The following is a 20,521-nucleotide window of genomic DNA, read 5'->3' as shown; positions in this document are numbered from 1 at the left end:
TATTTCTCATTGCCAAGATCACAAGTGACATACTATCTTGGCAATTCAAAACAATTCTTCACTACTCCCCACTTTGAAACATTCCCAAGAGCTAGTAAGAATTCTGCCACTGCTATCTTGCTGGAAATAGCAATGTGGTACTGTGAATATAGGCACAATGAGAAACTATTGATGCAAAGTCAAATGAAATAGTTATGATTGCTCGAGTCAAAGCTGTATAGCAGAGGTATCACATTTTTGTGAAGGAGTTTGTATCAAGTGGTCCATTAGCTGAGCTGATATAATGGGAGCTTACTTGACTAAGATCTGCTAATTTAGCTTGGCTTGCTGATATTTTAGCAAAATAGATACAGCTTCAAAAAAGTCACTCTTTTGGTAACTTGAATGACTGAAGCTCTGGAGTTGGATGTGGAGATACCCAACCAGTCTATCTGCTTGGCTTGCTGCAGTCAGTCTCTAGCGAGCTCTCCATTTGTTCTGTGTCTCTAATGCTCCTTTCAGCCTGCTGCTAAAGTGCTTCTAATGCCAATTTCTGGTTTTTTTCACTGCTTTCAAAGGAGTTGATTCTTCAGCATATTACACCCGTTTCCATCCACTCGCCTTTAATACTACCTACTTCACTAGGCTTAAACCAAAATAAAATATTGCTTTAAATTTCAGGATGTTGTTGTTGTCATCTGTTGAATTTAACCCATCACCAGTACGGAAGACACAAACAGCACAGCACAAACGGAAAAGTTTATTGCAAAAACAGAGGGATGGCAAAGGAGCATCCTTTTTTTTTCCCTGTGGAAGAATGAGTGTCTTTGTTTCAACCTTAGGTTCAGCAATTTCTACCAACTTACTGTCTGCAAATCTTGGTTCTGCGTTGATCATCATAGCCATATGAAATTATTTAAAAGGTATTTTATTGCAAAGGTCACATGAAATCATTTAATAAAAACTTTAGAGTGAATTTTCCAGCTCTTCTCTCATTGAAACACACTTTTGGCCTAAAAGAACCTGCTGAGTTGTAAGAATGAGCAGGGCTGGGCATTTTCCCAGTAATAAATGGCAATAACAGGAAGGAATGCTTGGCTATGTTATATGGTAAGGGAACAATGCTTCCATGAATTTTATGTGTTTATATTTGTAGACACTTCATGGTGACTTAGTTCTGTGGGTTTTTTGAAATTACCCAGTGCAGGAAAATCACATAGGAGGTCTGCAGCCATCATTAAAGAGTTTTGTAAGTACCCCCAACAAAAAGTAAAAGGAAATGTAAGTCTTTTTGTGGCAATTAGATGGAAAGGAAATTTTTGAGGGTAAAGAGTAGTTTTATGAGCCTAACTATGTTTCATTTAAAGGTTTGCAATGACTCTTCAATCCAGTTTCACTCAGTGTGCACTTTAGTCTCTCTCACAAGGAAGCAGCACTCCTGAAGATTCTCTGTCTTTCATGAAGTAAAAGGTCAAAAGACAACAGAAGTTTGAGCGTGTTGATACTGAATACCTGAAATCTAATCCCTGCCTCAGAAGCAGAGATCACACACAGCTGAGCTACCAGCTCCAGGTCTGGTTGTTGCTGTCTCTCTGAACTCATGGACCTCAAATTCAAGTTACAGAGTGTCCCAATTTCAGTGAGAAAGAATAGTGTACTCCTCTTCCCCAGTCTGATGGTTAGGCTCTGTCCTGTGGAACCAAAGCCATGGATTTGGGCTCTGTCACCTAGAAGGTCCATATGCAAGCTCTCCTACTGGAGCAAGTGCCATCACCTTGGAGCTGGAGCTCTGTAGCTTGCCCCTTCCCATCATCTTTAAATGAAGGTGACTGTGGCTCAGTCCTCAGTGCACCCTACTTTGTTGTGAGCACATCAATTTATCAAGCAATCTATGGCTGCATTTTCCTTTTATATGAATCCCAAACAGTCCTAGGAAGGAGAATGTCTTCTGAATCTGATCTCAGACACACAGGCTTATGATAAGAAGTAGTAACTGAATGTGCTGATCCAGTCACAGGTGCATATTTGGATTAGATGCAATTTTCCTGCATCACTTGGAGTCAAAATCATCCATTTAATTTTAGGGGTCTTTTTTCATTGAAAAGGAGGTTTGTCAATGAATGAGTGAATTGTTGTATCATAGAATCACAGAATATGCTGGGTTTGAAGGGACCTATCAGGATCATAGGGTCCAACTCCTGGCTCTGCACAGGACACCCCAAGACTGACCTCAGACCATGTGCCTCAGAGTGTTGTCCAAACACTTCTTGAGCTCTATCAGGTTTCATGCTGTGACCACTTCCCTGGGGAGCCTGTTCCAGTGCCCAAACACCCTCTGGATGAGGAACCTTCCCTGATACTCAACATAAACCTCCCCCAACTCAACTTCAGGCCATTTCCTCAGGTCCTGTCACTGGTCATGAGAGTGAAGAGATCTGTACCTGCCCCTCCACTGTCTGTCCTGAAATACCCATTCACCTTCTTTGGCTATTCAAACACAAAACTACTTACAGGACTTCTGAGGCCCAGAATTCATCTGAGTAAGAATGTTCTATATTTCAATGAAAAAGGGATGAGGCCTTTCAAGAAAAAAATCAAACCCGTTCTTGTCTTAAAGGAAATTGCTCTTTGACTGCTCTGGCTGCTCTGCACCCTTCAAAGGAGACCACATTGTGTCAGCTAAATGACTGAAAAAATAGATTTTTTTACCAGACTGTGTAGAGTTGGACTCTCAAAATTGTTTTAAACAAAGTTGAGACGCCACAAGACTTCAATTCAGTATGAGTTATTCTTTGTGCTGCTTCCACTAAGGAAAAACGCATAAAGTATTTCCTGTGCTGAACACAAAAATTCTTCTAACTTTTGCTGCAAAGGATTTGTGTTCAGTTCAAAGGCTTCACTTTTAAAACCATAAAATTTTCCTGCTAGACACTGTGTATGTGTTTGCTGTGTTTGTATGAGGCAGCAGCTCCTGCTGAGACTGGAATGACATCCTCCTTATTTTCTTGTCTCTAGTCAGAGCACTGGTCTCAATACATGGATTACAGAAAGACATTAAAAAAAAGCAAAAAAAACCAAAAAACAAACCAAACAAAAAAGGAAGTAGAGCATTTACATAACTCATAAGCACTAAATTTCCCTCTGTTCAAATCCTGCCTCCACTGCTAATGACAAGAAACTAGTACAGCCTAAACTAGCACCTACGGCCCAGGAAATGAGCTGACCAGATCTCTTATTCCCTGTTGACCCCCTCAGGCAGCTATTAAATATTGTCAGGTGGAAATTCCCAGGGACAGGGCCTGATTCACTTTTACCCAGAGTATACTGGTATTTCCTAAGTGGAATACAATAGCACAATGCTGCTTGTTCTCACAGAGTCTACTGAGCACCAGCTTTTTGAGTGTACTGTACACTGAGCTATTTACTCAGATTTATCAATTGCACTGGAAAAATGCAGCATCTTTTTTTTTAACCAAATGCAAACCAGTGGATGTATATGTTTGCATGTGCTCTAGTGAGTAATGATTAGCAGCTTACATGTCTCAGCAGTTTCTTTTCTTTTCCTTAAATACTAAATAAATTGCAGTGGCAATTTAAAACTCTGATTTGTATTCTTCTTTTTACCCACATCATTTCTCAGAGCTGTCAGATCTCATTTGCAAGCCTCCCTTCTTCTGTCACCAGAAAATTACATCAATATTCCACACCACCTGAGACATCCTCTTGACACTTTATCCAAAGATCAGAGAAAACATGGAAAAAGTACGAACGAAAGTGTGAACAGTTGTAACTGTTGGTCCTGGAAACAATGCACTTTGCAAAACATTGTCTTTATTATAACTTGCAAGAATTGTCTCCAAGTGAAAAGCCTGGGTGTGTGCAGTGATCTCACACACCAGGTATTGCCTCTAAGATATAAACACTGAAGGAGCTTTGGCAATGAGTTGTTTCCCCTGAGTACTGGAAAGAGCACAAGCATAACACAGTCTGAATCTAAGACCTCATTAGGGTTTGCCTGTAAGGGGTGTGTTATGGAGAACACTGGGAAAGCTGAGAACATGCATCAGAGCTATCTGCACTGATTAAAAGACAGAAAAAAAAAGGAGAAAGGCAAACCTCTTAAAATAGAATGGAATGCATTGTTTGTGTTTATTTTTTCTCTCCAGTTCCATAGTTCCATGGAATGAAGCTCTAAGTAGTTGATTCGCAATTAAGAGAGTCTTCAACTGGAATGATTGAAGGTCCCTTGAGTTTCTTTACTGGAAAACCCTGTCAGCAGTCAAAACTTTGCCCAGGAAAGGAAAATGCTGTTGTGATTCAAGTGTGAATTCTGCTGTTAAATGAATTTAAATCCACACCAGTTACTAGCAAAGCTTAACCTTGGGATTCTTCAATACTTTTGTTGTAGATAATGAATGACTGAAGAGAAACTTGTGATATTATGCAGTGTCAATATCTTTAATACCAAATTGACTATGGTGTGATATATCTGTGGTGAATATAGGAAACCAGAAAAAAAGGCTCATAATTACCCCTCCACTTCTTAGTCACAGCCATTGGCAAAATCTTGCAATGGCTACAGAGACAGTGCCAACCATTCTTGGAAGAAGCACCACCACAGAGGGCAATTAATACAGCTTGTTTATTTTCTGGCAGCCTGCAATATTTATTGGGCCACTGAGGGAGAGCCAGAGGCTGCTTTAATCTTCAAGAATTAGCAATAACACACTGTGGCAGAATTTTAGAGATTGGACTAGATCCATATTAGCTTTATTGCTCTCAAAAAACATTGAGACCACATAGAGGCTCATATTTTCCAGTATAGCCATAAAAGCCACTCAGATTCTGACACTGAACATATTTTATTTTGTTTTATTTTGTTTTGTTATTTTATTTTATTTTATTTTCATTATTTCATATTTCATTGTTTCTCTCCAGAGTTACTTCCCCTATACTCAAGCCTGCCCCCTGAATTTCCTGTGACTGAAGAACACATTTTCTTCTATCTTCTGCCTCTGACTGGAAGAAACAGCCTCAAAAGATCAAGAAACAGACCGATGGACTGTTCTTGGTGTTTCTTTCAGGAATGAAGGTTTGATTGCCAGTGGCCTTAGTTTCATTGGAAGAGGCAGCTACAGCCAAATGGGAAGATTAAATTATTTGGGGACAGTGAGTTCACCCAAGAGAGAAGGGGTGGAGAAGACAGTATCTTGGCAGACTGAGTCACTTTTGCGTTGGGAGAGCAAGTGCCTGGACCAGGCTGTGCTGGGAGGTACAGACTAACCCAGAAATGACTAAAACAAATGGTCCTTGAAACATGATTTGGAGCAGAGCCTACAGCACGTGTGAAGCACACCAGATAAATCCTAGAAATGGTTGGAAAAGACATCAGACAGCAACAAAAGGCTGAGTCTAGCTTTAGAGTGCTTGGAAAAGGCTCCCTAGAAAAATTGACTGGGTACAAAAATGACTGACGCTCCATGACTTCGGGAAACTTGGTACCTGATAGTGCCTGTGGGATGGGCAGAGGACATGCCTGGCTTAGATAACAGTAGTGTGGTGTATTTCAATGCCTCAGCCATCTTTGAACTTGCTTTCTAATTCTCCAGGAGGGAGTGGTGTAGAGAGGGGGAAGATTGTTGTTCCAGATGTGCATCTGGGTTTCTCTCAAGGGCTCCCCTGGTCACAGGGTTTTATTAGAAGATTCTCCCCTGCCATTGCAAAGCCACTCGGGTGAATTAAGAACATTCACTTTATGGTGGTAAGAGTCCACAGGTGTATTTCCCTGTGTTTCCTCAGCTGTTTGGTGTGAATACCTTCCCCACCTTCTTGTACAGAATAGATCCCAAACTCAGTCCTGCACTTTAAGCTCCTTGAAAATCTGAGCTTTGCTACTTCCCCTTTACCTAATCCAACATTTCAGACCCATTCTGCACCTACTTGCTTCTTCTTAGACATGGTATTTAAGGTCCATCAGGGAGGTAAGGAAGGTAGCTCTACTAGGAGATACCTTTTTTCCCCTCTGTTTCCTGAAAAAAGACCTTTGGGCCAGAATTAGGAGAAAGTGATTTTTGTCTGTAAGCCTTCTTGTTAGTGGTCCTGGCAAAAAACAACGGACAGGTTTGGATAGGTCCTGGGCAGATCTTTTTTTGAAACCAACATCCCCAGCTCAAGCTCTCTTGCAGACTGTGTGGCCTCCTGAAGTGCCCCAACTATACAACACATGAGGTCCAAGAATTTATAGGAGATTTCTGGAACTGCAATCAGAGGAAAAGGCACACAGGCTTCATGGTAGAAAATAGCAATACCGCCTTATGAACGATAAATACAGAGCTCTTGCCTCATAGCTCTGCCAAGAGTCTGTTAATTTGGTTTCCTGTCTACCCATGTAAACACTCAACAGAAAATGTCCTTTAAGCACATGGCTTCATCCCTTCACCAGTACTAATGCTCTCTCTCCACAGTGACAGTGGGTGAAATGGGCCTCAAGTCTTCAGGAGTACTCGGAAAGCCTCTCCCTAAACCTTTCAGAAATGTTGCCTGGTTCTCTCCTGAGGCTTTCATAACTTGCAGCTCTTGTTATTTCAGTGTCAGTAAAAGGGGAGCAGAAGTTGAAGAGTTTATTCAGGACTGTGGCTGTTCCCTAGAAAGGACCCTGAGAAGCCAGTGAAGCTTCTTCTGGTCTCCAGATAAAATCATTTGTAGCTGACAAAGGTTTTTATAACCTCTACTTATACAATCCTAGTGACACTGAAGTCATGGCTTTTTCACACAACCTCTCCCAGTATTCAAGACTTCCAACCAAAAGGTATTTCCAGGGTGCAGACCACAGCTCTCTTGCTGTCTTTTAGCTTAATTTCTTTCTCTTCTGTGCTCAATATGGGTAGAAAATGGGTAATTTTGCTGTTGTTTTTTTTAGAAGGTCCCTTTCTTCAGACTAAGTCATGCCAGTTCCTTCAGTTTTTCTTTGCACAATGTTTAATTCCCCTCTCTTTCATTTGTCCATTTGCTTTTTGTTTTGGGTAGATAAATAGCTACAAAAATGTTCAAAATGGCCCTTGGGGGATTCTGAATAAAAACCTTGTAATCTCTGTAGTCATCAGCTCCTTTATCCATACTAACAAGGCAGAATGAGGTATGGGTAAAAAAACAACCCCAAGGCACAGCTAATGCAAAACATGTATAAAGCAGAAGGTTTTGTAGGTCTGGAGCTGTTTTCACTGTACAGCTATTTCAATAAGCAGATTTCCACAGAGAAAAGCAGCAATTCTGAAATACAATGAGAGCACCTCAATCAGGAAAATTTCTTTGTGGAAAGGGTTCTTAAACATTGGAATGGACTGCTCAGGGAGGTGGTGGAGCCACTATCCCTGGAGGTGTTCAAGTAATGATTGGATGTGGCATTCAGTGCCATGGTCTAGTTAACAAAGTGGTGATCAGTCAAAGGTTGAACTCAATAATCTTGGAGGTCATTTTCAACCTAAATGATTCTGTGATTCTGTAATTCTCTCTGGCACTTGACCATGCTCAACACAGAGGGAAAATTTGGGCTCAGTGGACCCAAAAGACAACTATGAGTAAATGCCATTTCCCATTCTTCATGCCTTTTATCTCAGGTCTTTCATTCATGTGCAGTGCTAGATGTCTCTGTTGCAGGTACCCTTCAGCCCCGTCAGGCGGAGCTCTGTTTCCTGTGGAGCAACAGACCCAAAACTTTATTGGTCTGTGACAATACAGACTGGAAATACCTCCTGGAGCAAGATCATTTATTCTCCTTATCACCTTGGGCTATGGTAATGGCTGTCATGCCCAGCTACACCTAATCCTGAAAGCTGGAGAGTCTGTAGTGTTGTCCATAAACCACTTCTCTAAAGCTTCAGGCTACAGAGCATGCTTATCATTTGCTTGGATTGCACAGCCTTCTGAAGCTGTTTTCTGTAGCATTAGGTTTAGCTACTGGCTAAATAGATGTATTTGGCAAGGCATATTTCTGGTTAAGATTCTGAAGATGTATGATGTAATGAATTAAATGCTTTCCAATTCTGAATATTTAAAATACGCCATGCTGTATTTAGCATAGCTGTGGAGAGGAAGAAAGAACGTTTCTCAGCAGGCTGGGTGAATCAAGATGTCAGGGTAGTTTTTGACAAACTTTATTTAATTTGCATCATTACTTATATGCATTTTCAATGGAGTATGATAATTGCAAAGGGGCCATATTTCAATGTAACCTTCTGTCAGGGAAATATTTATGATTTCAGCCCAGAGTACAGGGCTGAAATACTGGGTAAGTACTGGGTAACAGCCTTGTTAGCAAGATGTGGATTTGAGTAAGACACAAGTCTCTTACACCATCATACAAATCAGAGAGGATTCAAATCTCTGAGTATTTAACTTTGGATCTGTGGATTTGCTACAGGTGCATCTCTTTCTGTTTGCCAGCATCAGATCTCTTAGTGGAATGGAAATTTGAGGTTTGTGATAGTCCCCAAAGTGGACCTTACCAGATAATTTTGCCAGACACTTATTCCACTTTTTTTTCAGAGGAACTGAAAAGGTATGCTTGCATAGCTGTCAGAACTGTCCTCTTGTGTAAGTATGTACCAAGCAGATATTTACCCCTTTATTTGGTCCATATGGCAATATTAATCATCAAAAGCTTTTCTTCTTCTGTGTTTTTTCTGATGCAATTACTTTGGGAAAAGACAGAGGGATTTGTTCAAGTGATTTTTTAATATGATTCTATGTGTAAGCTGACTCTTGAAGCTCAGAAGTCTGCTACAGAGAAATGGAGGGGTAAAAACTATTTACAGTATAGTTTTATCCTACCTTTATTCTGACATTTTAAAATTGTTTAGCGTGACATGAAACATTGGCACCATGGAGAAACAGAGATGAATAACTGGGGGAGCCTGGACTCTGACTTTCTCTAGAACACTCAAGAGAAGCAAAATCCAGTCTGTGCTCAGAGGGCTATATCTGTTTGACTGTGATAGATATGACAGATTTTCCTCCCTGAGACCAACTGGAAACCAGAATTGCTCTGCTGCCACTCACCCTATTACAGCATTATAACCTTACTAAAACCAAAGTACTTCCAAATGTGTTGAATGTTCACATTTGGTATCTAAGTAATTTTTAGCCTTAGTATGGCCAGACCAAAACATCCCAGTCCAATTTTGAAAAAATGGGTAAGCCATGTTAGTCCCAGGGTGAATTCCCCCTTTCAGTGCAATAACTGAATTCTAGGTTTACCACCCCATGTGGGAAAAAAGGTTATTTTACATTATATTTTCATGACTACATCCAAAACTATTAAAAGTACCACTGTGGAGACAACATCTCTTTTTTTTTCTTTTTTTTTTTAGAAAGTCTTCTAAAGAAAGCCCTTTGAGTAACAACTGTTTGGAAGATCTATCTATTCAATTAAGACATACTTTGTCAATGAGACTATAAAATGATGACTGAATGACAGACAGATATCTTTCAGTGAGAATTGAAGGAGAAATACTCAAACTTCTAAGAATGACAGGGACTTAACCTTCACAAACTGACAAAGGAAGAAAATTATCTTTCTTGACATTTTCACACCAGTGCTTTCCTAGAGTATTTTGTTACAGTCATACATAACATATTGGCAGTAATTAAAGAAAATTCTTGTTATGCAGGAGACAAGGCTACATGACCCAATGGTCTATTCTGGCTTCTGATTTGTTTAAATACAACTAGTTATTTTATGCTTTTTTTTCCCCCAATTCAACATAGTTTAGCAGTTAGTCAAGATGGAATTTGGTTATTCCTAGTACGGAAGTGATAGAGAAATGTGGGTGATGTTTATTTGAAGATTTCAGTGGTCTGCACATCTTGATGTGGTTTCTTGCATGGTTTTGCACATGAAGGATTCCACAGAAAGTGAGATGTGATTGAGCTCATGGTCTGAGGTTATACAGTATGACATTCAGTTCTCACAAAAAAATAAAAAGCTGCTTTGAACAGCCTGCAGGAGTCCTTTTCCAGGGAAGTCACCACACAGGGTCTTCTCGTTTAATGCCATGTTTTTCATAGTGAATTTCCAACTGGTCATGAAGACAATAAAGGTCATTATCAGCTGGGCAGGGAATGTTCATGGAGGGCACAGAAGATCAACACCAGCTCTGATCTTGCAGTTTGTTCAGCAGCTGCCCTGGGAACTGCATGCACGGCGTATGTTGGGTGTGCTGGATGTGTTCCATCTGTTCAACACCTACCAAGGATGTGTAGGAAGCCAGATTTGCTTTCAGTCATTTTGTACCTGTTTCTATTCCTTTATGCATGCTCAGGCAATTACTCATTTGGAGAGGAAAAATATCCCAGTAATTTGGAACTGACTTGCTCTTGAACTATAAAAATACTTTCTTACCTCTTGCTCAGTGGCAAGTGGACTTCTCCAGCAGGGAAAGCACAGTGTGTGGAACAAATCACTTGGGGAATGGATGAGCTTAAAAACTGATTGAAAGAAAGTGATACTAGACTCACATCTTGCATCACCCTTTCTCCTTGGGCTTCATTACTTCCATGTCTGCAATTATTGGGCTGTGTTTTCAGAAATTTTATAGCATTTTTGGGGGGACTAAGAGTGATACCTGTTGCAAGTATGCCTTTCAGTGCAATATATAACAGAGAACAGATCAGCATGTAGTGACCTAAAATATTAGTTTTGTATTTTTTATATATTATGAGATCATATTTATCCATAAAACCATGAGAGGGCAGCATTCTCTCTATCATCCATATTCTCTTTCTGCTAGAAAATTAAGAGAGACTTTCATCTCATAAACCACAGAGAAGTGTTATCTATAATTCAGAGCTTGGTTCAATATTCTTTGTAATCAATAGGAATGTTTCCCTTGATTTAAAGAGGTGTTGGACTGAGGCTTCAGTTGTTCAAAAATGACATCAGGAAGAACAGTCTCTGTATAATTTAAATCAGAAGATATCAAAAATAAGCAGCAGGGAAATTATTTTGGTGGTGGATAAGCATGAGGACAAAATAGCAAGAATATTGGTGTATCCCCCAATTCTTTGTGTCTTTGAATACAGACAAAGATGTCTCTTTGGAAAAAGTGAACAAAAGCTGCTGGACTCAACACTGAGGTAGCAAAGCGGTTGCTACAGTTCTTTGAACTGTATGGCATAAAAGATAAGCTGATGCTCCGTGTAAAGAGACAAAGATAAAGATAAACCACACAGATAAACCACACTCTTCTTTTTTTGTGCTGTTTGTAATTAATGAGTGGAACAATTTGGACTTGCAGGGAGTGATCTTACAATCAAAATGGTATGTATCCAAAATGGACAAGGACCTACAGCCATTAAAAAAAAAAAAAAAAAAAAAAAAAAAGAAGTTTCACCTCAATATGAGGAAGAATTTGTTTACACTGAGGGTGGCAGAGCACTGGAACAGGCTCTCTGGGGAGGTCATGGAGTTTTCCTCTCTGGAGACATTGAAAACCCATCTGGAAGAGTTCCTGTGTCACTCACTCTAAGTGACCCTGCCTTGGCAGGCTGGACTACATGATCTCTAGGGTTCCCTTCCAACCTTAAGCATTCTGTGATTTCCACATGTGGGGGTAGAACTAGATGATCATTAAAGGTCCCTTCTGACACAAATTATTTTATGATTATGTAATCTTCTGTAAGTAAGCACCAAGCATTTGTGTCATCTATGCTGTACAAGCAATCAGGTTACCTAAGCAAAATTATCCCTCCAGCTCTGGAGCTCCTTGATGTGTCCAATACCATTAAACAAGCCAAGAGTTTCACTGTAAAATGTTGCAGCTGTCACACGATCCTTTGAGTAGCACCAATACAGTACCGTAACAATAAGTGATTTGGGGTTTTGGAAGCATTAATTGTGCTTTTTTTGCAAAATTAGAACAGCTTCAGATGGAAAGAGAGGTGTTGAAAAAGAAAAGCACAATTTTTTGCTTCTAAATAACTGCTTCAGAAATAAGTTAGGTCACAAGAAGCTACAGTTTTTTAGTCAGATGAATATTTAGGTATGTCACAGTGTCGGTCCAGAGTGGCAAGCACTAATTAGCATTCTTGCTAGCAGTTTCAGCAGAGAGGAGTACTATTTAATGAACATGGAAACCAAGCTATTCTTTCTATACAGCTTGACATGGTGACCCAACCCCAACCCCCAATGGGTTTATGATGAAATTGAATTTTCTTACTTGTTTACTTCATCTCCTGCTGGTAAGGGAAATTCTTGTATGTCTCTTACTCACAGCATTTCAGTAATTTCAACACCCCTAAAATGATGCACAAAGTTTTCACTGTGAATACTCCTAGGAAGTACCACAAACTGTGGTTTCACAGAAAAGTCATTGAGACAAATGCAACGGTGGGCAAACGCACACAATTCCCAAAGGCTGCCCCAAGCAACTTCGCAACATGTGAGAAAGCAAAGCATCTCCACAGGGGTTGGCAGTAAAAGAAAAAAATTATTTGATCTAGGAATATTTTCGTATTGGTGCTATTTGATCTATATCATGCATTTTCTTTCATTGATATGAGCTGCTTAAAAAGATTGCCAATTTTTTCAGAGGGAAAGAAGTTGTGTTTACCTGTGATTTTTAAATAGGACCATCATAAAGAAAAAAGTTAATTTTCTTGTTATGCTTTGAAGACTACTAAAGGTTGCTAGCATTTGATAACTTCAAGTATTTGCACATAGTTTCCATAAAAAAGAAAAATATGAGGTATTATTAATTTTCCCGTAACCTGTCATATAAAAATGAATTCAATAACATGTGAGCTCTGCCAAGATGGCTGTATATTTTTTTTTAGAGAAATAATGTAGCTGTTAAGACTAGCCTACATTTTACATGGGGTTTGAATTAGCACTTTTCAATGGATCTCAAAAGCATTTTTCTCTGCTATCCAACTCAATACTGAAGCTCCAGTTCAGGAAGGAACTTTATTGTGTGAGTAATCCTATTCAAAGCAGTGGGCCACTGACACTCTTAGAGTTGCACATGTACTTACATATCCCAGGAATGAGGCCTTGGCATACAATGAAAGCAGCTGGAGTATGAGGGACCCTCTTATGATTTGAGTCTCACGTCGTCTCAGATGGAGTTGGGAGCTTCACTGCCAAGGCAGAAGCAACAATACATTTTGTTGGTGTAAGACAGTGAGTTATCAAAGTTCAATGGTAAATGTGACAGTGGCTTAGCAAGGTTCAATGGCAAGGTATGTGCTGCATAGGGGACAGTGCCAGGCAAAACTGTGAGGAGACCCTCCCTTGAGTCATGAGGTTCAGAAGAGATCCCCTTGCATTCTGAACTCCTTCCCAGCAGGGATTTTCAGGTGTGGCTGGATTCAGGCTTAGTCTCAGACTTGGTTTATGTCTGTATGATCATAGATACACTGTAAAGCCCTTCTATAACATAGCTAAGATTTCAAAGTTTCAGTACTCCTCTTTCAAATTCACCTACTGGGTGTATCTGGTGTGATAAGGATTCTCTCAGCCTTGAGGAGGAACCCTGAGAGGCATCCCCACTCAAGGGGAGATCCTGGCACACAATTCTGCAGCTGTGCAGGAGAGTTCAACAAGTCCTGGGCTGTCCACTAGTTACAGGATAATTTGATTGCCTTATAGTGATATCTGCATACCAGTCATATTTTGGCTGGCATATGCTCAACTAGCCCTAGGCTGCTGAGCAAGATTTATAGCCCTTAGCTGTTTTGTTGTTATCTCTCTCTCCAGAGTCCAACAATACAGATGCAGCAATTCTGAACACTACTGAGGAATTTAGATTAAGTAGAAAAAGGACAAGGGATTGGTACAGCACCATACACTGGAGTTTTGATCTGATGTTTAATGTAGTGCCTGGCACTCTGCTCTTCATGGGTGGGGTGCCATTGCCTCATGCTTGACCTTACATTTATTTGGAAACTATTCAAGAGTTCACAATCCCATTGTGATTAATGTAAAACAGGGAAGTATGAAATGCAAACAGTCAAGACAGGCCCCAAAAGAGAAGTCACAACTTGCAAGGAAAGTGAATATGGTAGTAGCAGCAAAAAACATCATAGCTTTATACTTCTTCCTTTTTGGATAGAAGGTGGAGTAAGGTGGGGGAGGGAGGGGCAAAATAAGGGAAAGATGGTGAGGCTGCCTGAACATAAACAGAGATAAGGAGAGGCAAGAAACAGCTCTTCACTGTGGGACAATGAGATTCCATTAAAAGAGATCATTAATTTGGGTTCTGACCTCCCCCATTGTTGAATCAACTCCAGCCACCAGGAGGCAGGGAGAAGGGAGATGGAGAGATAACCATCACTGTCTGCATTTGCTGTTGCCAGAGTGTCTGAGGAATCTCCTTCACCCTTCTCATCAGCATGTCTGGATTTAATTTGGTTTTCTTTTGGTTTTCTCTTTTCTGTGCAGTGCTGCTGTGGAAAGCCATGGATTTTCACTCATTTTAACAGTCAGCTGATATATTCAACAGGGAGCTTATTTTGCTAAATAAGCTACAAAGCAAAACACCAAGAAGCACACTGCAGTGAAATAAAATACAGACTCTAATTGATGCAGTAGTTTTGAATAAATCTTTCCATTGTCGCAGTCAGCATGCTAAATGCCAAGGCCTGTCAGCACCACTTCTTAGTTACCTACCCAAGGTAATCATACAGCTCTTCTCATTGCAGAATCCAGCTGTTAGCAATACCAGTTTATGATGTTTTATTCAAAAAGAATTTTTAAAAAGGAAAAAAAGAAATGACAAAATAAATGGTTCCTGTTTGCAAGATTGTCAGATCCCATCTCTTCTTGCAGAGCCAAAAAAACTTGGAGACCAGTGTGGATGTTTGGCTGGGAGTGCATGGGAGTGATGCCCCAGCAGAGAACTGAAATCAGTTTGTTCAAAAGCCTTACACTGGGCCACCCTGCCCTTTTGTGGAGAAATGGCCTTGGGGAAGTAAATATCTGCAAACAGCCCATTCCACACAAGGTTTATAAATAGTAAATTTGCTGTCTTTAGTTACGGAATTGTGATACTTTCTTGTCTGTTTGCAATTTCAAACTCTGCATATAAGCAGGAACAGCAGCCACTTTGTCCTTGGAGTTGCTTGAGTCTATATGAAAAAGAGGTATCCAATGCACATTTAAGACTGAAATTTTATGTGTCCTTCTCAGGGGTTACCAGAGTACATTTACTCTCTGAACATGTAAAGTCATTATATAGGCAGAATAGGAGGAAAAATGAACACCCAGTTTATGAGAAATGGGAGGCACAGGGACCAGAAAAGGGAATGCCACTGATTGCAGTTTTCTGTTATTGCAGGCCAGACATCACATGGCTCCTTACACAGAATTAACAGTTTAGTGAAAAAAATGCTCTGATACCAGTCTGGCCCCAAACTCTGTGCTGTGCACTTCGCTGATTTCAGCTGGCATCTCTGAGTGATGTGCCAGATTGTAATTAGACCTCTGAAATTAGAAGATAAAGAAAGCATTTTGGCATTTTGTGCCAAAAGGTTTAAATAATTTAAGTATTTAGTCGTCCAGAAATGATAATATATTTTTCAGGGGAAAAAAAGGTGATTTTTATATTCTATTTATTTTCTTATGTTTTTCACAGGTGGCCCTTTCTTGTTCTTCTCTGACACTGAAGAGTCAAAATTTGTTCTGGTAAATCTACCTGTAAAATCAATTTAGCTCAAGATTCCACTGTTGTGAAAAAATCACATTTTGTTTATCAAGGGGTATTCAGGCAGGTTCTATGAAAAGTATTATTGGCCTGAAAAATCTTCCCTAAAAACATTCTAGAATTTATTCATGATAGTCTGTAGAGGTTTTTTTATTCCCCAAGCTACTGTATGGGAAGGATGAAATTTTGTATTAAATTCTAACAGCTCAAAAATTGTACGAAAAGATAATAATTTTGTATTAAATACTAAAGGACTTTCCTCCATGAGGATATAAGTAAGTTCCACAGGAACTAGTAGTTATGGCTGCAGAAGGATTTTTCAGGCTTAAGAGAGCTTGGGGGAGGGTGTTTGAGTGCATTAGTATTCATTCCACATTCTTGCCTGCTGTTCCACATGCACTATTTTGTGCCTCCATAAACTGCTCTGGATGCAGATCAAAATTATTTAAAATAATTCACAGGGAAAAAAAAAAACAAAGCAGCAGTTTCCATGTATTTCTACATTGCTTTCATTTTCATTGACATTTACTGTTAGCCTTTTTACAGCAATATGAAAAAAAATGGCAGAAGCAGAGAAGGGAAAGGCTTTGTCTGATAAGAAAGGCTTTTACATTTTAGGGAGAAGTTCTCACAACAAATCAGAATGCTGTTAGCTTTCCTTGTGCAGTCAGCATCAACAATTTAAAGCAGCAGCACTGAATTCTTTAACTGAAAGGCCACTTTAAAGTTGTTGTTATTATTATTACTATTCTTTCTTGTTTGCAAAATCTGTTTTTACACAGGAAAAAGTATATTGATCTCTTCTGTGTTAATACTTTTTAGTAGGGTGAAAACTCACTTCCCCTGATTTTATTTTCCACTTCTCAAGCCTCCTGAGTCATAAGCCAGTCCAAGAACAGGAGCCAAGGAGCCAAGCTTCCATCTCCTGGAGCAGAACTCGCAGCTGCAGGAACACTTACTGGGAACCTTCACAAAAGATCAAGTGGGCACCACCACCTGCAATATATGGATTTATCAAGCAAGTTCTGCTTTACTCCCATGAAAAAACAGGCTTCTTACTAAAAGCTTGGGAGGAACCTTTAATTTCTTGTTCACTGAAAGGAGCCTGGTTCATGGCCCATCACCACTGGCTCTAGGCTCCTTCTTTAATATTTGTCCTTGTAGGGAAATTCTTGAATCCTGATTGAAAAGGAGCATGGTAATGTGCAAACTTGTCTTAAAGTACAAAGTTGTATTGCCTACTCTGAGAGCAGGCCAGAAGAATCCCTGTAGCCCTAGAAACATGAAGTGCATGGGGATCTCCATTAAAAAAGAAAAAAAAAAAAAAAAAGACAGAGAGAGGCTAGAAAGTTAAGGGAAGTTAAGGGTAAGCTTCAAAAGCAAAATCCCACTTGGAGAGGACAAGCTTAGAAGAAAGCTGAGAGGGAAGTTTATACATTTTTGGAGGCAGGTGGATTCAGGGGATTCAGGGAAGGGGTGCATCTTACACACACATACATGCACAGAGAAGTCAAATGTCCACTGTTCAAGATTCACATTGCATGAAACACAGTGAACTCTCAGTGCTAACTGAGGCACAGTATGGTAGATGCAAATTCTTTAAATCAGTGTGTTCCCTTGTGGACAATAATCACTGACTCTGGGCAATCTCTTTAAAAGTCCTGGTCCCTGCTGGGTGAAGTGCTGGAATCTGTGCTGTTGCTCTCAGGGTGCCACCCTGCTGCGTTCAAGATGAAGAATAAATATGCATGAAGTTGACAGTTAGTTTGGCTTCCACCAATGCTTAATTTAGCTCACTTCTCAGTGCTGAATAAGATAAAGTAAAACCGATAATTAATAGTTCTTTTAACACAGGGACTAAAGAGCAGCATGTGATAAAAATGCTAAATCTGGGGAAACTTCGGTGCTGGAAGAAAAAGACGGTGTGGTGCATTCCACATTGGTGAGGAGGTACCACATACTTTGCAGGGCACTAATGGACTAAACAAAAGAAAATGTCTGGTCAGAGGAAACAAAGGAATGCACTGCAGCATCCAGGAAGGATGTAGCACAGTCCACACCAGCTGGAATGCCTCTCCTGAGGAGTCTGAAATTCCTTCCATCTCCTCCCCCCTCCTGTTTTTGGTTTTCAATCTTTGCCAAGAAAAGGACAAAAGCTTTATTATGCTTGAAGTCTGGCCACAAACAAAATTACCTAAAAGGTGCTTCAGATCATTTAGTACATGAGCATGTGCTATTTCTGCAGGGACATGGCAAGCTTTCCCAGTGACTTTTGCCACCATCCACAAATTGCATATTCCCTCTATGTTACTTCACAAAGGCCCCTCCTTTTTTTTTTCTTAGCTTGAACCACTGCAGTCACTTCCTCTGAAGCCAGAAGCTGCAGAACTGACATTGTACAAAGAATTTCAAATAAATTCTGGTAGCCATTTTGAAGAGGAAATATTGGGTGTTCATTATTGATTTTGTTACTTTATTATGATTGTTTCTGTGTATAGTTGTAAATGGGAGTTTTTTGTGGGTGTGCTGTGCAACCTGGCTGAGGCAGGCAGAATATCTAAGAAATTTTAGAATGTTTTTTAAAGTGCAATAAGTACAAGGCAGAGAAGTACATTTTTTGTAATATGCATATACACATATATTACACATATATTGCATACATTTATGCCTGCTCATCAAACACTCATTGCTCCCAGACAGAGAGGGTGGGTAGAGTATTAAGTAAAGAGTCTTCAATATTCACTCAAGAAGGGTGATCTATGAATGATGAAGACATAGAGGTGGTTGGGATAAAATGGGCAAGCTGAGGCTGGCCTCAGTGGCATGGAAAAGGAAACAAAAGCCACATGAAAAGAGACATAAAGATAAATAGTAAGGGAACGAACCATGTCACTCTCTAAGGTGTGGACAAAATTCTTAAACTCAGTTCAATGGGAAAAGGAAAGGTTGTTGGGGAAATTCAAATCAGCATGGCATTGATATGTCAGATATGTCAGCAAAGCCAGGAACTTTCTATAAATAAGGAGAAAAGCAATGATCTGTGTCTGAAATCACTGTATTTGTAAATGTTATCTATAGAAATGTTAACTCATAGAACTGTCATGCAGATTGCTTGATATTTTCAGCTGAAAGATATTGCTTTTATACCAAATATTCTTATTTTTTTGATTCCTTTAAAAGACTGTACTCTCTCACAGTAGCTTTTCTGTCCAACCTCAGTAAAGTCTACACTTGAGGTTCCAGTCTCCTACCTCACCTGGTTTTCTGACTGTACAGCACTGAAAGCCCCTGCTGTAATGTAGATGTTTGCCTTCATAAGAAGCAGCCATGGTCCTGTGTCCAGGAGGAGCCAGCTTCTTCTGACAGATGACAACTGCCTTTAACTACTTTCCTGGTTGAAAGGGGAGAACCTACCAATCCACAGGTGGTGAAACCATTTGGATGTCAATTATACAGGCTGTCCATCGAGCTGCATGAGCCAATAGCTGGTTCACAGCTGAATGAACCCAGTGTCTGAGAGACTTGAATTCAGAACATGTAGCAAAAAACCCTCAGACCTCCATGCAAAATTCGTTGAAGGCCGAAAGTGGCATCATTTTTGGCCCGACAATCCTGCGTATGCGGAAAACCAGAAGGAGGGAAACTTGGTGCCATGTTAATGCTGCCCAAATATACACAATGAAGTCAGACTGAAAGCAATGAAATTGCAGACGCTCCTCATGAGCTAAGAGGACCATTTTCCTTAACCAGTGACCTTCAATTACAGAGTAGCAAGCAAATTAGTAGAGACAAAAAAGAAAAACCTGTTAGCCAGAAAATCTTACTGGCTAAAGCTTGTCTTGTTTCAGTTCCAGTTTCCATAGCTTTTCGGTAAAATATGTGCTGTCTCTTTCTCTTTTGGAGTACTGGTGTTAACTGGAAATGTTGATTCTGGGAACAATGAATTCCTTCTTATCAAATGGGGTTTACAACTGAGTTTTTCAGAAAACTACAAAGGTTTCTGAGTACTTGAAGGATCTGAATCATTGCCTCAAGCCTCCTGATGTCACAGAGATCAAGTTAGGAAAAAAATCAAGGCCAAAAATGGCAAGGGCAGGAATGGCTAAATAAAACTGTCATTTCTCAGTTCATAGATCTTCAGCAATCCTTATGTTCATGCTGGTTTGCCTGTAGGTTGGAGTGACTGTGAAGCAGGCTGGGATGTAAATTTACAGTGCAGCAGTTTGGTGACCCCTATACAAAGAGGAGGGCTTACCCTGAACTATAGTCATCTGAAAGGTAGGGATCTGATCTTATCCAGTTCAAGTTGTTCATACAACCTGCAAAATTCACAAATCCAGCTGAATTATATGGTGTCAATCCACTCCAAAGGGAACTAGAGAAGATAACATCATCTACCAGCAAAGGGTGTCCACACAGGGAACCAACACACTTCAAATTCCCAAGCTGACTTAATTTCCTAGGTAGACAAACCCAAATAGCAAAGAATTTATGTCCTTCTTCTCTTTGAAATTGGAGATGATGTTTCTATTTTTTTTCTTTTTTTTTATGGCTAATAATGCTGTACATCTTTTGTAACCTAATTTTCCAGTTCCTCCGTTGCAACCTTCAAATCCTATAATCCAAATCAAGTTCTGTTTTGATAGGAAAAGCTCCATTTTTCCTTCTCCGGACACAGTTCGACAAAAGTTATTTTCTTTTTTGTATATTAGCCTCATGTATATGCCCCAGATTCACAAAACAAGCCAAAGTCTCAATAAAAAAAAAAACAAATTAGGCAAATCCACTTACAAGATAAAACAAGCCACACAGTTAAAACAAAGATAATCATATAGGTATAAGCT

The 20,521-nt window shown here is 39.8% G+C and overlaps 1 protein-coding gene across 20 annotated transcripts in view; it reads left to right on the top strand.

Annotated features, from left to right (window-relative positions):
- The window catches only part of TNFRSF11B (TNF receptor superfamily member 11b), a 93,546-nt gene that overhangs the window by 52,870 nt on the left and 20,155 nt on the right, over positions 1-20,521 (top strand). For 11 of the 20 annotated variants that reach the window (XM_059865858.1, XM_059865863.1, XM_059865841.1 and 8 more), the window contains 2 exons: positions 661-902; positions 4,918-5,071. The exons of 2 other annotated variants lie outside the window; for them this stretch is intronic. In XM_059865858.1, coding sequence (XP_059721841.1) covers positions 5,066-5,071 — 6 coding nt within the window. In that variant the 5' untranslated portion in view covers positions 661-902; positions 4,918-5,065. Of the gene's footprint in view, positions 1-660; positions 903-4,917; positions 5,072-14,416; positions 14,650-15,608; positions 15,659-16,545; positions 19,637-20,521 lie in introns of those variants that run through there. 7 more of the 20 variants (XM_059865763.1, XM_059865789.1, XM_059865797.1 and 4 more) reach the window with 4 other exon arrangements.

This window comes from Haemorhous mexicanus, chromosome 1 (assembly GCF_027477595.1).
Source record: "Haemorhous mexicanus isolate bHaeMex1 chromosome 1, bHaeMex1.pri, whole genome shotgun sequence".
Classification (NCBI taxonomy): domain Eukaryota; kingdom Metazoa; phylum Chordata; class Aves; order Passeriformes; family Fringillidae; genus Haemorhous; species Haemorhous mexicanus.
This window is presented reverse-complemented; position numbering and strand designations above follow the sequence as displayed.